The 17,856-nt window shown below is 33.9% G+C and overlaps 1 protein-coding gene across 1 annotated transcript; it reads left to right on the top strand.

Annotated features, from left to right (window-relative positions):
• Positions 1-972: 972 nt before the first annotated feature.
• LOC124945551 (NAD-dependent protein deacetylase SRT1) lies at positions 973-5,082 on the top strand. Its single transcript, XM_047486005.1, has 14 exons — positions 973-1,244; positions 2,170-2,199; positions 2,270-2,362; positions 2,450-2,569; positions 2,854-2,954; positions 3,043-3,151; positions 3,244-3,323; positions 3,417-3,495; positions 3,592-3,645; positions 3,862-3,958; positions 4,048-4,130; positions 4,210-4,277; positions 4,346-4,451; positions 4,536-5,082. The coding sequence occupies exons 1-14, from the start codon at positions 1,146-1,148 to the stop codon at positions 4,857-4,859; spliced, it is 1,443 nt and encodes a 480-aa protein (XP_047341961.1). The 5' UTR covers positions 973-1,145; the 3' UTR covers positions 4,860-5,082.
• Positions 5,083-17,856: the final 12,774 nt, after the last annotated feature.

The following is a 17,856-nucleotide window of genomic DNA, read 5'->3' as shown; positions in this document are numbered from 1 at the left end:
CTGACTTAAATTATATACCGCTGCCTTGGTATGACCGCATATCTTGGGTTACCCCGCCCAAACCCTAGCTACTTAAATGGACCTAGTAGCCCATTATGTTATCAAACGTTATATGTTTAAACATTTTTGTCGTCCAATTCTTGTACACTATTTATATGTTATTTCTCTAGTATAATTCAACTCTTAAATTTTTTCTTTGATTGTCATTTTTTTTGTTAATTAATTATAGATCTTGGTACCAAAATTCAAAGTTTGATATTAACACCCTTCATTTTCAATAAGAAAATCTCATTTTACAGTATACCAAATATTTATTTTAATTATGCAACACACTACATTCTCGTCATAAGTTATGAGTCTAAATGAATGTTTAGTCGCAAAATAACTCTAGTACCCAAAAATAGTAAACCCAATTTGTTTTTACAAAAAAAAATCAAGGTGGTTAAATATAGTATTATAAAATGTAATTTGATTAAACTTAATTTATTTTCATAATAATCAATTTTTTAAAATGAGCAAAAACATTATTGATCAAATGGTTTAGCATATGATCTAAATATAGTAAGAATGAACAATATATTTTATAAATTCCCCCCAAAAAAACAATATATTTTATATCAAATAATTAATCAATTCTATTGAAAAATTCATACAAATATTATTTTTGAGGTGAGAAGGAAGACTTAAGTTTAAAATATAATTTTATAGAATAAAATAAATATAAATATAAATAATCTTATTTAAAAAATTAAATAAATCATGATTAATTTTCGCTAAAAACATTTTAATTTGGAACGGAAATATATTATGATCTTGTTAACTTTCTAAATGGTAAAAAAAACATAATTTTCTATTATATACATGTATATATTTTTAAAAGATGGATCATAACATAAACAAAATTGCTTAAACAATATGTTTACATATAACTACAATTGACAAATGGCCGAACCAAAATTCTTCATACGAAGGAATCGAAAGGTTTTTCGGTCTTCCCTCCTACATTAGTACCAATACTCTCTTCTTTGAGGAACAAAGAAGAAAAGAGAGAAAGAGAGAGAGACCTCCCCTGCTTGCTGCTGGTCTCTTCTTCCTCACTTCTCTGATCATCCTTTGATAGATTACCCAGAAGCAAAACATCCAACATGTCTCTGGGTTATGCGGAAAAGCTCTCCTTTATAGAAGATGTCGGTAACGTTGGAATGGAAGAGTTTTTTGACAAACCTATGGTTCTTCAGGACAAAGTAAAAACCCACATTTTACTTCTTTATCGTGTTTTTCTTCTTTCTGTTTCTCATTGTTTCATCCAAAACCCGGATGATTTCTTGAAATTTATGCTTAATCCCTTGATGGGTTTACATGTTTGAGCAGTTCTTTACCTTCGGAATCATGTTATCTTCAATAAATTGTTGTTTATTCTTGTCTGCATTGAGATCTGGCTGCTTGATGTTAGCATTTGTCAGTGGGAGTTGTTGTTTTATATGTATCAGTGATTTGTAGCTCATTGAGTTTTTGTAAGAAATCAAAATCATGTTGATTGATCTCTTATTTGATTCATGGGTATTAATGCATTCTCTTCTCTATGTGACTTTTTCCTAAGTCTTAAGGTTTTGCTTGATGATGCTATCTTGTTATTTGATACATAATCCCTAGGAAATAATTTGATGTAGTGCCATGATCATTGTTTCTTCATGAATAATTTGATCAAAACCCTAAGGAATGTTGTAAGAGGCCCTAATTTTTGTTTCCTTGTTCATCACTTTTCTTTTGTCAAACTTGAAGTTGTTATTAGTTTATAGCATAATTCTTTTAAGATGTTATATAAGAATGAGTTCTTCATATAGAGATCGAATCTTAAGAACACCATGTTTTGCTTTTGGGATTTGGTTGATCTGGATGGCAATGAATAACTGTATATTCGATGATATCAGGGATGCAAATCATACTTCATGCCCTGGTCTCACAACATCTGTATCGATGAATTCTTTGTCTGATGTCTGTTGATTTATGCTTTCTTTATTTCTTGTTTTGTTTTGTCTTGTTCTTGGATGGATATTGCCTTAAATCATCAGTTTTGAAAAATTAAAAGAATATTGTACATTGAATAATTTTTTTTCCATTTCTGTAATTTAAAATCCTCTAACTGAGCTTGTCCTTCTGCATTGACAGATCGAAAAACTTGGCTTAATGATAAAAAAGGTTCGGACTTATATACTAAGACATGATCTCTTGTGTTGATTTTGCACTCATAACACATTATTCATTGCAGAGCAAACATTTGGTGGTGTTTACCGGTGCTGGAATATCAACTTCTTGTGGTATACCCGATTTTCGTGGTCCAGGTGGTATTTGGACTCTTCAGGTTGATATTTACGAACTTTGTCTCCACTTCAGAACCTCGAAAAGTATAATATTTGTTTATTTAAACCTTGTTTGCATTGATTTGCAGCGGGAAGGGAAATCTTTGCCTGAAGCTTCATTGCCATTTCATCGTGCAATGCCTGGCATGACTCACATGGCTTTAGTTGCCCTTGAGAAGGCCGGTATCCTGAAACTAGTAATTAGTCAGGTAACCTTCTTTGTGTTGTTTTTTGTAGCCTTTTGCTTCGTGTTGCTTAGAGCTCATGTTTGCTTTTGAGTTTCTTCTTGATGCTAATTCAAGTCTTAACTTGTATTCCAAGGTTTTTTGTTGAGGTTTTCACCATATTTTAATGAAATGGTTCTATCCTTTCAAAACCTACTTTGGTCCCTGAATTGACTTTATCTGTCGAAAAATCCATCGTCAATCACTTCTTCCATCAACCAAAATACTCATACTAATTTTATATCTTCCATTTTGTTACTTATGATTAGAATGTGGATGGTCTCCATCTTCGTTCTGGGATACCAAGGGAAAAACTATCGGAATTGCATGGGAACTCCTTCATGGAAAAGTGCCCTTCTTGTGAAGCTGAGTAAGATCTTTTTCTTTTCTTTTTTCTACCTATGTGTATGTTACGATTTACCCAAAGAAAACTGATCTTCCACTGAAATTTTACAAAGGTATATGCGTGACTTCGAGGTAGAAACTATCGGATTGAAGGAGACACCACGACGTTGTTCTAATGTTGGTTGTGGCGCTAGACTTAGGGACACTGTTCTTGATTGGGAGGTAATAATATTTCGGTTATGATCCCAAATATAACTTCTTTTTTATTTTAAAGATGTTATATTGGATATCCTCAACTTGATAACTGTTTCTAGGATCCATTACCCAAAAAGGAAATTGACCTTGCTGAAAAACATTGCAAAATGGCTGATGTTGTGTTATGCCTTGGGACAAGGTAACCTTTTGCAATGATTAATTGCATGTTTTGCTTCATGTTAATCTTTTTTTTTTTTATCGCTCTATAATCATGAATAGCTTCTGTTTATAGTTTGCAGATCAAACCTGCATGCGATTTGCCCCTCAAATGTCTTCGAGGTGGAGGGAAGATTGTAATTGTGAATCTTCAGGTATCTTGACCCCCCCTTTTATGCTTTCAAGTTTTCTGATATCCTTTTCTTGTAATACAAGTTTCGCGTTTCTCATCTCTTTCATTGATCATATAGAAAACTCCAAAGGACAACAAAGCAAACATACTTATCCATGGATTGGTAGATAAGGTACTTCCCTTATCTGATATTGAAACACTTTCTGGATCTAGATGAGAAACTGTTGATAAATTTCTTCGGAAACAATCTCATTGGATGTGGATGAAGATGAGATCACAACAATTTCTCATTTGAATCCGGATTCAGATCCAGGAAGTGTCTCCAAATGGGGCTCAAGATGCTAGTTTTTTTCAACAAAATAGGCTTTATTGATTGAATTGAGAACAGGTTCTTGCAGGTATCTTGGAACCACTCAATTTACGGATTCCTCCATTTGTTAGAATTGATCTTCTGCAGATTACTATCACTTATGCCGTGAGTTCAGGTAAAACGCCGTTTTTTTTTGTTTTTTTATTGTTTCAGATCAGTATTAACCAAGTCCAGGTATTTTTTTTCTTTCATTTTCACTAATAGATAAAAGACATATCAACTGGACTCTGAGGATCACCAGTGTACATGGAAACCGAGCTCCATTGCCATATGCAAAGTCGGTTGAGGTGAAATATTTGGACGAAAACTCATTTGCATATGTTCCTAGTTACATTGTCTATTATGACCCATGTTTCTGTTTTCAAGGTTTCATTCATGGAAGGACAAAACATGAAAGACGCGATTCTTGATAAACAACCATTCTTCATTAAAAGGTAAGGGGACAAAACAAAAATTATAGCAATCCTTTAATATAAACATACGACATGTTTTTATTCTTCAGGAGAACAATAAGGAAAACACAACTTTTCGACATTCTGATCAAACTCAACCTCATTGATGGATGTGGGTCTCCCTTCACCAAGATTACTGTTCCTGTAAATTTTAAGGTGATTATTTGTTTTTTGGTCCTTTTTTCTTGTTCCATCTGTAATGTTCTTATTTGAAAATGGAGTTAAATTTTGGACCTGCAGGTTCTTTCGGAAGATCTCCAATGCGACAAAGATGCCATCTTTGAGGAAATGAAGGAAAGTGCCATCAAAGGTCAATGCTGTGGACAGAATGCGGTTATTGAGAGGAGAAGAAGCTGCGTACCACTGAAAAGTGAGACAACAATCCATGCGGTTGTAACAAATGTAGTTTTTCATGACAAAAGTTCCTTCTCGAATGGAGCATCTTCTTCGTTGTTGAGTAACGAAATGGGAATGGGGAAGATGGAAATGGACAACTGGAGTGGTGGAAAGAAACGTAAGTCGCGCAGCAAGCGAAGAGATACAGAAGGCGAAAGTAAAGAGTGAAAACATAGAGCATAGCCTAGGCTGTGAATATCAATAGACTTTTGTTCATGATGGGTATTGAGTGAATTTTGGGTTTTTTCTTTTTTTGCACTCAGTTTCTAAAAGAAAGTCAATGGTTGGGATTTGGTATTTAATAGTTTTGGGTATGCAGCATTTTAAGGCTTCATTTAGTGGGGATCATATGATATTTTGATAACTAAAGATACAATTTTTTTTGTTCTGATTTGAATTAGAAGAAATTATATTTTGAAATTGATTTACTGTCACATACAATGTTTTGTTTGCTAGTTTCTCTTTTGGATGCATAAAGTGTTTCATGACTTTGAGTACTTTGTTTGTAGAATCCAGACATTAATAAATTTATTTTAAAATAATTTTATATGAAGTTTTTAATTCAAATATTCATTTATATTATATAATGTTTCATATTTTAATTATTTAACTTACTATAGTGTTGAAGAGGAAATGTATAATTATAATTATTTTATATAAATTATATATTTTATATTTATTATCTATAATTTTGAATATAAAGTATTTGTCTATACACTATCTATATGGAAAAAAAGTCAAAAATTTACAAAAGTTTGTGCATTATCACCTAAAATATTTTAAGAACAAAATTAATGAATAGCGAATCCGATGCTTTAATTAGGGGTGTTCAATATTTGGTCTGAACCGAATATCCAACCGAATTCGAATTTCATTTTCGGTTTTTAAATCGAATTTCAAACCAATTTGAATTCAAATACGGTTTTCGAATTGGTTTTCGAGTTTATGTTTCAACTCGAAAACCAAACCGAAAACCGAATTCATTTATTATTATTTATTCTTCCAAACTTAACTTTAAGAAAAAATTTAAAATAATCAAACTAGAATATTTTGAATTCAAGATTAAATAATAAAAAAAAAAATAAAGAAAAATATTAGTGGTTTAGTAGTAAAATAGTACCCTACCACCTGCCTCGGTACAGACCTGGGTTCAATTTCCGGCTGGTGCAATTATTTTGAGTTTATGAGTTTATGAAGGGAAGAAAATTGAATTCGAAATTCGAACCGAATATCAAATTCGGTTTGGTTTAATTAAAAATTCGAATAAACCGAATTGAGGAACTTGAATAACCCGAAAACGAACCGATGCACAACCCTAGCTCTAATTATCTTTAAATTGTACAAAATTACATATTTTTATTATTTTCTAAATATAAATAACAAAGTTTGACCTCACACTAATGTTTTATATTTATTACCTATACAATTCTTGATATCACAACAAAAAATACAAAAATTTGACTGTCAGACTAATATATATATATATATATATATATATATATATATATATATATATATATATTTTAAATCACATCACTCACCCTCTTTACTTTCATTTAATTAACATTGTTGAATTTTAAAATTAATGAAAAATGAACTTCAGATATTTTATTAGTATAAATAAGTCAAATGAAATAATATGCACTCTAAATAATAATTTAAAATTAATATATATATATATAAATATATATTTAAAAACTATTAATTATTTATAGTTAATATATTTTTAATGCTTCATAGTTGATCTACTTTTTCTAAATATTTCAGCTTAAATATATAACTAATTTTAAATTAACAAATTTACCTGTTAAAAATATATTTCATATAAATAATAATAATAATAATAATAATAAATCATAAATTAAAGTGAACTCTTCAGTGGATACGAGATTTCATAAAACATTTTTTTTAAACATAAAAATTTAACATATCCAATTTATAATAATATTAATAATTTAAAATAATATTTTAAAAATTTTAATTTAAAATAATTAAAAGGAAAGGTTAAAGTTAAATTAAAATTAATTATTTTGATAATTAAATTCTAATTAGAAAATTAATTAAAAGTCAAAAATAATTTGGGACTAAAATATTGTATTTATTTTACCCAAATTAAATTTAAAAAGGGGTTAAAATAATTTAATTATAAATTTAGACATATTTATAACTTAAAATAATTAAATATATCCAAAAGTAAAATAAATGAACATAATTTTTATTATATTGTCAAAAATATTTTTGTGTATTAATTTGGTAACGAAAAAGGTAAGAAAGAGTTAAAAAATTGATTTCAAATAACTTTTTAATAAAAACAAAAACTGATAATCTAGTGTAGTTGAAACCAGAGAAATAAGATATAGCCGAAAACTGGGCCATTAGATGAGCATTGGAAACTCATCCAACGACCCAGACACGCCCGTGTAGCCAGCTGTAACAAAGACAATGCGCGCCCGGGCTGCAACAGAGTAAGAGACGTCAGTTAGCTAGGATGCTAACGGAACGCCCAAGCGACCAATAGAACACAACGACGCATTTCATTTAAATGAAATGACGCCGTTTTGAGCATCTTTTTCGCCGAGACTGGACGAACGCCGGAAAAACGCGATGGATGCCGACGACCTTCTAGAAGTTTTATCTCCGCCATTACTCATCCTTATCCCTCCATACTTGGTCAACGTGCACGTATCTCCATCGCCTTCATTTCCCCTAGGATAAGAATTCAAACCCTACCCTAAAACTAGGCCTGCGAGGACAAAACAGAAACGAAAAAGAAGAATTTCAGAAGCCAAATTCAATATGAATTTGACTTCGAAACCGACCTAACTTGAGTATAAATACTCCACATGTCTTCTTCTTTCAATCCATCGAACATAATCCAATAATCATGACCTTCTTAAAGATTTTCATTGGAACTCCGGCGACTGGTTTTTAAAGAAATTATTCCGGTGATCTAAACTTTGATCTAGAGGTTTGGAAAGCTTCCTTCTGATCATAAGAGTGTTCTCCAATCACAAGTAAGCTTTCAGACCTTATGTAATTCAAATTATGATTCAAAGTTGAATTTTTTCAAGTTCGATCAGATTGATCTTATTTAGGGTTCAATTTTGTAATTTCTATAGTTGAAATCAATCCTTAGATGATGTCCAAGCTTTCTGTTGGACCGAGCCCTCTAAGACCGAGGACCGAGAGGTAGGATCGAGAATCCTCGGTCTTGACCGAGACTTAGGACCGACAAAATTGACCTAGGACCGAGACCAAGGACCGATGTTCTTGAGATATGACCGAGACCAAGGATCGATGTTATTGAGATAGGACCGAACCCTAGGACCGGTGTTCTTGAGCTAGGACCGAGTAATCCGACCAATGGTTTTCACCTAGGACCGAGACTCTCAAGACCCACGACCGAGAAATCTAGATCTAGGACCGAGACTCCTAAACCTAGGACAAAATAATCTAAGTTCAGGATCAAGCCTCCTGAAACTAGGACCGAACACTCCAGTCCTCTAACCGAGTATCCCGAGCCCCGATCAAGAGCTCCCTTAGTCTAGACCGAGCCCATCCGGTCTCCCACCGGTAAAAAACGGACTCAAGCCTAGGACTCCGGTCCTAAGGCCTACTTGGTTCCACTTTTAAAAACCCAAAATTATTTTTGTAATTTTAGAACCCCAATCCATTTTCAAGTAATCCCGAAAGGTAGAAAAATGATGTCAAAATATTTTTGGGATATTTCCCAAATAAATATTTTGACTAAGGCCCCGTTTGATGTTTATTTCTATACCCTAACTCCCTTTTCTGATTTTTTTCCAGGTTTTACTATACCTTTTATAACCGCAATCGCAGATACGCACATTTAAATAATTTTGTAAAATTATTTATTTAATCTAAACTTATCCTTGTATAGGACCTCCAAATTACTAATTAAAGGAATTAATGTTATAAATAATTTTTTTATAGCCAGACTTTTAAAAAATAAAACTGTTTTCAACGGGCGCAGAGGACATAGCGCGCAAGTTTTTTCCTAAGCGTAACTAAATAACGAACCTCTTATGAAAACTCTGGTATAAAGTACGTTTATACACGTACATTTTACTGATTTTTCTAAATTTAATTGGCGACTCTATCTTCAAATAAATAATATTTTCTTAAATTAATTATGTTTAATTAATTTAAACTGAATTTCAAGTCAAATCATCATTTGATTATAACAAATCCCCAGATTATGATTTGAATAAAATTGATTATTTTTACATAATTAATTTTAAAAACTGCCAAGTATTGTCAAAAATCTTTAAAAAATAATGTTTTATTTAAAAAAAATGTCTGGCACGCAAACCAAGGTTGAAATCATCAAACATCGAGCCACCTCGGATCCCCGTATTACCATGTATCCTTCGACACGTGCTAAGCTACGGACTAGGGATTTCTCGGGAGTTACAAATTTTTGGCGACTCTGTTGGGGACCTTTAATCTATAAATAAAACTGACTGTATAAATTTTGTTTATAATATTTTAAACTTTCATAATAGTCCATCTTAAAGGGTTCATCACCCCAAAGGGTACCTAGGTTCTATCATAACAATTGCCAGGAATCAAATGGATACATCACCCTGGACTACATGAATAAGTACTAGATCAGAACTCTATACTTCTACGAATTACATGAAGACCGATTATATCGGTCTATGACCGAGAGATATTGCATGAGGAAAACTTAGGAATCCAGAATCGATCCCTCCTTTAACTTTGATACATCCGTCAAGATGCAACCTTAGCGAGGTAAGGAGAAATTCCCAACCAAACCTCGACCACACCTTAACACACAAAACCCGGTTACTTTGTCCAACTGTTGTTTGACGTCCCCAAACAACAGAACCTCGACAAGTCACCTTGTACGTGCTTATTTATTATACATGTATACATCTATAATAGATATAATAAACACCTCTAAGCATATTTGATTTATCAAAATTAAACGGCATGTTTATCAAGTTGATTATACAATCGTAGAATGACCCTATTAGAGAACGAAGATCTGTTCCTTTGGAGCTACTATTTCCACGAGATAGAATGGAACTACCGAGGCTACAGACTAAATATCGCCCTTAAATACACTCACTATCAAATCCACCATAATTTATGATAAAAATACAGCGAAAATGGGACCTAATACACAAGGCCTTCATTATAGTAGATCGCCAAATTTGTCCAACTATTGAATAATTTAAAGCAATCATGATGATTGATAATAAGAACATCATAAGGCTCAAACCTTTTACGGAGTCCTTGTCTCTCAGGAACCTTTTTCATGAAGAATTCGGTTATACTAAGATCACGACGGACAAAATCCTGACGAGAACATACTTGGACCTTCCACGCTAGGTAAAACTGGTCACTTAGAGCGAAGAGATTCTATTGAATTTCAGTACATCCCTACTCACAATGACAATCATGATGACTCACTTTTTCTTCGCCCCATCAGGCAAACCGTCCACCATCCTCAAAGGTATTGGAAGTGGCTTACCACCTCAGGGAAGGAAACAACGATCTTATTGGAATTATCTTAGCTAAAATATTGATAGGTTCAAATGAATCCTACTTTACCTATTATCTAAGAAAGAGAGTGGCTCCCATTATTATCTACATATGGTTCTTAGAAAAGCAGAAGTGTATACCTCCCCCGCTTCCCGGTAGTGAGATGTGTGTTGTTGTTCAATACCGACGCATTATGAGTACCACGCCAGAAGTACCAATTCATGACAATGATTCCATACACGAACTCCTACCATGGTATGACATTAATAAGATGTCCTATCTAATGGACGATCAACCCGTAGTTATGCTTATGGGTCTTGAGAGGATCACTTACTATTACACCAACGAGCTTTTCAAATAGTTCGGAAGAGACTGCATGCCTCCCTATCGTGATTGTGTGGTTGCCATAGATAGACCTATAGACTATAATGCCTACGTGAGCTATCTAGAATTGTGGAATGATGTAGTTAAGATGAGTATCCCAATGAATAGAAAAGATTATCTAGACTAGATTATGGATGAATACCGACGTCAATAAGAAGAATAAAGTGAAGGTTCCGTCACCTCTACCTATTGCAGCAGGACTTGCTCCCCCTAAAAAAGCTCTAGTTTTACCACTGTTATATAACCGAAGGAATTAGAAAACATTAATTTTAGTTAATGGAACTAGTTGACCATGTAATACGGAACTCCGAAATTTTGAACCGTATAAAATCAGAGTTCTATAAAGCAAAATATATAAAATGCTTATGAGATGTATGTTAGAGTATAATATAATATATTTGTAAGATATTATCACAATATTATAAATTGTGATAATATCAATATTATATTATTTAGTTTCCTTATATGTCAATTATAATATCTATATAATAAACATAATCTATGTAACCAAAAATTACAATTCAATACAATATTTCTCTCTTTAGTTTAACAATGTTTATATTATAAGTCATGTTATTTGCATATACATTTGCTCTTGTTTTTATAATTACAATACTTACCTCTTCTATAATTACGACTCGACAATCGCAGTACAGCCCCACAAAGAAGAGATCCAAAAACTAGACGTTTTATGCGTCAATAGATGGCCGAAAGAACTCCAAAAGTTGATAAAGTTGATACAATATCTCCGACTAAATTTATTGAAATGAAGACTACTCTTTAACAAGTAACATAATAGTTGGCAGTATTAACGAATTTAATGATCAAGCCTACTATTCCTGTTCAAGATCAGCCATCCTCGTCACAACAAATTATCCCACCTATCTTCACGCCAATTATGATTAATCTTCAAACTCGTTGTAACATAGAAGAAGCATCTCTTTATGATGAGCTTAAATATGAGGATAATAGATCGACTTGGACCCAACCAGAAGCTTCCGATGTTGACCTTAACATCCAAGAGGTTGTAAAACCTACGATTATTCCTCCTACAGAATACAAGGTACAAATGGCTCAGTTGAATGACAACCAAGCCAAAATTAAAGCTTAGTTAAATCAATTAACCAAATGTAGCATGGATGAACACCATGCTTGGAAAAATACTATGAAGGCTATTGAACAAGTAGTCATCCCTTTTGGTGTAAAGTTACCATCCTTATCAAAATACGTGGACAAGAGTGATCATGCCGTCTTCTTCTAGATATATATAATAGCTATGACACCTTTATATTTGGGAGAATCGACAACCCTCCATATATTTCCACAATACTTAGATGATGCAACACTATCGATGAACTCGCATAAGCCTTTATAGAACGGTTCAATATGCATCTCAGCTTAAAATGGCCTAAGGAGAAGCTCAAGAACGTGAAACAATGTGATAATGAGAAATTTTTGGTTTTCATCGAAATGTGGAAAGTTATTGCTAAAGAATAGATTCTTTACCCAGCGAACAAAGACAAATTGATATAATTTTGGATAATGTTAATGGCCGATATTCTATTGGATTTACCGTTAAAACCTCCAAAACATGAAAAAACTTCTCAAGACTAGTAATAACCTCAACGAAACCTTTGAAAAGGAGGGGAAATAAAGTAAAATCGTAAAGACATATGCTGCTCCTACACGACCTCAGAGAAAAGACAAAACTGAAGTTCATCAAGTCACAACTGCCTAGCAAGCTCCAACCTCTCCTAAGCCAAGTCTAAGCAAACTGGTATTGGCTATAAAAAAATACCCCGACAACATCTAAACCATCAATACCAAAGTCCCCGAGACCTTCCAAAACTTTTGATGATTTGGGTATGACCTTGAGTGAAGCTTTTGCTCTCTTCCAACAAAGGAATCCAATCAAGCCCTTAACTTCTAAGGAAGATAAGGAGTTCCTTGGAAATTTCGAAAGTGCATGGTGTGCATACCATTAGATGAAAGGTCACTTTACTAATAACTATAATTCCCTTAAGAACCAATGCCAAAACCTGATTGATTAGAAAATCATACTTAAATCCGAGATCTTGAAAATCTGTTACCCGATCACTATGTAAATATGATCTCTGTGGATGAACTTATTGGCAATTTTGAAGTTAATATAGTCAATAAATGGTCTAAAAAGGCGGATCGAACAATTCCACCTCCACCGGCAGTATCTCGAAATTGGTGGATCCCTGATGATCCCGACACAAATTCTCCAAAAAGAAATGTACGACATGAAGTCTTAGCGACCCGTAGCGGATTTGACTTCCAACCCAATTTTATAAAAACATCTCATACCAATACAACTAATCTTCCTGGTCCATCTAATGTCCTAAGAAAGGAAGATGAGCCCATAGCTCAAAACCTGGGCAATAGTCTTTTTACTCAACTAAAAAAAGATCAATGCCAATATTTTCATATGGGAAATCCTGATGTATTCTATAAAATACAGAAAGGTTGTGCTAAATGAGCTAAGCAAGGCTAGTATACCAGCTAACACAACCCCTGAAGAATTAGTTGGAATTATTTCAGCACCTTCATAAATTAACATGATAGGATTTGAGGACAAAGATTTACCTGCTCCTAACGAAACTCGTGTTAAGAAACTTTACATTTCTGTGAAAATTGGCGATAAAGTTATTTTTATGACTCTAATCGATAATGGTTCAACACTGAATATATGTCCATGGAGGGCCCTTCAAGAAATCGGAATACCTACTAATAAAATCGTTCCATCAGACATGTGTGTCCAAGGCTTTGATAATTTTCGTAGAGAAATTATGGGTAGCTTCCGAATGATGATTTACGTAGCTAATATAACATTTGAGGTAGAATTCTGTGTAATAAATATGCAACCATCATATAACCGATTTTGGGAAGACTTTAGTTGCATCAAGCTAAGACTCTTGCCTCTACCCTGCATTAAAAAATACGATTTGTGGCTAACGGTAAACTCATCACTATAGAAGGTGAGAAGTATGTCATGACCATCGTCAGTTCAACTCATTCCACCTACCCAGGAGTTGAGTTAAGTGGATTTGATATTTATCCTATGTTTAGGCAAATGCAGGATTCATCTCACATTTCCAACTTTACATCATATAGTGTCATGGCCATGCGTCTCATGTAGAAAATGAGATATTTTCTAAGAATGGGTCTAGGACTAAATACTACTAGAATACCTTATTTTCCTTGGTCCTATTATAACTCGGATAATTTCGGTATTGGATATACTCCAACAAGTTATGAAGGTTCTAGAAAAGGTAAAATATTTAAGCAATATATACATATCCCTCAAACCCTAAATGAACAGTTTGTGCGAGAAAGGAAGTCACACTGTGTTTTGATTCCACTGAGCTATTTTTCAATCAAGTTTTGCAAATCCGCTCTCCATGTTTTGAAATCATTTTAGATTGTTCTTATAATCCTAATTCATCTATTAATATGATTAGGAAAATGACTATTTACTAACACAAAACCTTGGAGAAGCTAGTCAGAAATGATCCCTATGTAATAGAAGAAGATTCGAGTGATGAAAGTTCTTGTGAGATCGACTCCGCAAACCTACCAGCATCTAATAAAGCTCTTGTGATCAACCTAAGAGTTTATAGTTATAACACCCCCTTTTATACTGTGAAAAAATGTTTAATGTTGTAATAAATAAAGAAGTTTGTAACGACAATCCTGATGGGATGTCCTCTTCTTTTTTAATAAGAATCTAATAAAATACCAGAGTATAGTTTTGAATACATTTTAGATGATGAAGTTTCCTTTCAGTTTGATATTAATTTCGAAATGAAAAACATTTTGGAACATGATGACAAAATTGTTTTCGCTGCTAAAACAATAATTGAAGTAAACCTCAATATGACAGACGATCCTCAAAATGTATTGATTGGGCAGAGTCTAAATAGTGACGAACGTCGTGAAATGATGGAATTGTTAAAAGCCAATAAAGACATATTTGTCTGGTCTTATAAGGATATGTCCGACGTAGATCTTGGCATTGTCTGAAATCATATTCCCCTCTATTTAGAGGCTAAACTCGTCAAACAGAAGTTAAGACGAATAAAAACTAAGGTTGTAACCAAAATAAAAGAAGAAGTTCAAAAGTAGTTGGAAGCAAGATTCCTTGAAACTGTGGACTACCCCACATGGATAGCCAATGTGGTTCATGTCTTAAAGAAAGACAGAAGGATGCATGTGTGTATAGACTAACGCGATCTGAACAAAGTCAGCCCTAAAGATAACTTTCCTTTACCTCATATCAACATTTTAGTCAATCATGCCCCGATAATTAGTTATTTTCTTTCATGGATGGTTTTTCAGGATATAACCAGATCCTAATTGCTGAAGAAGACAAAGAAAAAACTACATTTATAGCAGAGGTAGGCACGTTTTGTTCAGGGTCATGCACTTCGGTCTTAAAAACGTCGAGGCTACTTACCAAAGAGTAGTAACTATGATCTTGCATGGCATGATCCACAAGAAAGTGGAAGTGTAAATAGACGACATAATTGTGAAGTTTAAAGATCGTTAGAGACACATTCCTAACCTGGACAAATTCTTTCAAAGAATTAGAAAGTACTGGTTTCGGTTAAACCTGAAAAAGTGTGCATTCAGAGTCATCGCTGGTAAGATGCTAGGTTTTTTTATTACCCAAAGAGGAATAGAAGTCGACCCATCCAAAGTCGAGGCAATTACGACTATGCCTACCCCTCAAAATGAAAGAGAAGTTCAGGGCTTTCTCGAAAAATTTAAGTTCATTAGTCGGTTCATTAGTAAATCGACCCTCACATGTGATCCCCTTTTCAAGTTGCTGAAAAAAGATCAGAAATTTTAGTGGGATGAAATTTTCAACAAGCATTTAACAAAATTAAGGACTATCTAAAGTCACCACCGGTCCTTATGCCATCAACGCCTGACGTTCCCTTAATTCTCTACCTCACGATGACAGATTCGGTTATGTGCAGCTTGTTGGCTCAAGAAATCGAGAATAAACTCGAGATCGCCGTTTACTATCTAATCAAGAGAATGACCCTATGCGAATTAAACTATTCGTCACTTTAAAAAGTATGTTGGACACTTGCATGGGTCACCAAAAGACTGAGACATTATATGCAAGACCACCCTATCAAACTGGTATCCAGGTTGGATCCAATTTATTATTTATTTCAGCGAACGCTGCTATCGCCCCAAACTCGCTAAATGGATGATGATAATTTCTAAATACGAAGTATTGTTGCAAACTTCTTGGAGGATCAACCCATTACGATCGAGTCTTCCTATGAACTCGACTTTCTGGATAACAACATAATGACTGTCACTTCGGATACATGGAAATTAATGTTTGATGGAGCTTCATCCAAACATGGATATAGAATTAGAATTTTATTAATAGATCCCAAGGGAACATATAACCCCATTTCTATTAAATTGGAATATTTCCTAACCAACAATGAAGCCGAGTATGAGGCATGCCTCTCATGTCTCAAAATTGCATATGAACGAGGAGCAACTAAACTTGACGTAGTTGGTGACTCTAACATGGTTATATCACAGGTCAACGGAACATGACAAGTATAAGGGGAAAACCTTAAACTCTATCATACCTACCTAATCCAGTTTATCGACAAATTTGATCAAGTGTCTTTTGTTCATATGCCAAGAAGCCAAAATCGCTTTGCCGATGCTTTGGCTACGCTAGCGTCTATGACCCAAATCCCTATTGGAATTAAGGTCAAATCTCTGAAAATCCGGCAGAAATAGAAGCCCAATTTCGAAATCGGAAAGATAACCTCCATTCAAGTGTCCACCAAACCATGGTTCGACATTCTTCAAAATACATTGAGTATAGAGAATATCCGTCTCATTTCCGAGCTAAAGAATGAAGAGCCCTGTGCCAGTATTCCACTAATTACGCTTGGATAACTAACAAGTTATACAGACAATATTTTGATGGTCAAAATCTACTCTGCGTCGATGGTCCCGAAGCATGACAGATCATAGAGGAAGTGCACACAAGAGTACGTGGTCCACATATGAATGGATTAAATCTCGCCAAGAGAATACTTTGTCTTGGATATTATTGGCAAAATATGGAACATGAATGTGTCACCAATGTCAGGTTTATGCTGACTTAAAATATTTTACAGTATGACATCACCATGGCCCTTTTCTACATAGGGTATGTCATTGGGAAAATTTATCCCCATGCGTTAAATGGACACGAGTTCATACTCGTAGCTATCGACTATTTTTCTAAATAAGTCGAGGCATCATCTTACAAGATTCTAAAATCTACCCAAGTGGAAAAATTCATCTGAATCAATATCATGGCCAGATACGAGGTACATCATGCCATTATTTCAGATAGTATGAGACACTTTCAGGGAAAAGTTTTATCCTTGCTCAATGAATTTAAATTTGAGCACCATAAATCATCGCCCTATTGACTCTAAACTAACGACGTAGTGGAAGAAGCTAACAAAAATGTGATTAGGATCATCAATAAGATGACTATCACATACAAGGATTGGCATGAGAAGTTACCATTTACCTTATGGGGATATCGTACGACTGCTCGGACATCGACGAACGAAACTCTCTATTCTCTAGTACATGGTATGAATGTTGTACAACCTATCGAGATTGAAATCTCTATATTGAGAGTCCTTTAGGAATACCAAGTCATTGAAGAAGACCGGGTAAAATCTCAATATGATCAGTTAACAATAATGGAAGACCACATATTAGATGCGTTATGCAAAACTCAGATTTACCAAAAACGAATGGTCAATACCTTTAATAGAAAGGTCAAGACAGAAACCTAAAATAAGGTGACTTGGTGCTCAAACGAATCCGAGAACTGTTAGACCCTATAGGCAAGTTCTAACTATAATGGGAATGACTCTTCCTAATTAAGAAAATCTTCTTTGGAGGTGCAGTTCGCCTATCTACAATTGAAGGTGAAGAGTTTATTGCTCCAATCAATTTAGACGCACTGAAACGATATTATATCTAATATCAATACGTGCAAAGAACGGCTCATAATCCAGCCTTAACAGGATTATAATGGCTCTAATCCAGCCCTACCAGGTATAAAACGAAATTAGTCCCCATCCTCGAATGGACTAATCGACTTCTAGTTTTGTATAACTACGTCATCATCAAAATAAAAAACTACGTGAGACCTGATTTTTCTAAAGGAATAAAA

The sequence above is a fragment of the Impatiens glandulifera genome, chromosome 7, assembly GCF_907164915.1.
Source record: "Impatiens glandulifera chromosome 7, dImpGla2.1, whole genome shotgun sequence".
Classification (NCBI taxonomy): Eukaryota; Viridiplantae; Streptophyta; class Magnoliopsida; order Ericales; family Balsaminaceae; genus Impatiens; species Impatiens glandulifera.
This window is presented reverse-complemented; position numbering and strand designations above follow the sequence as displayed.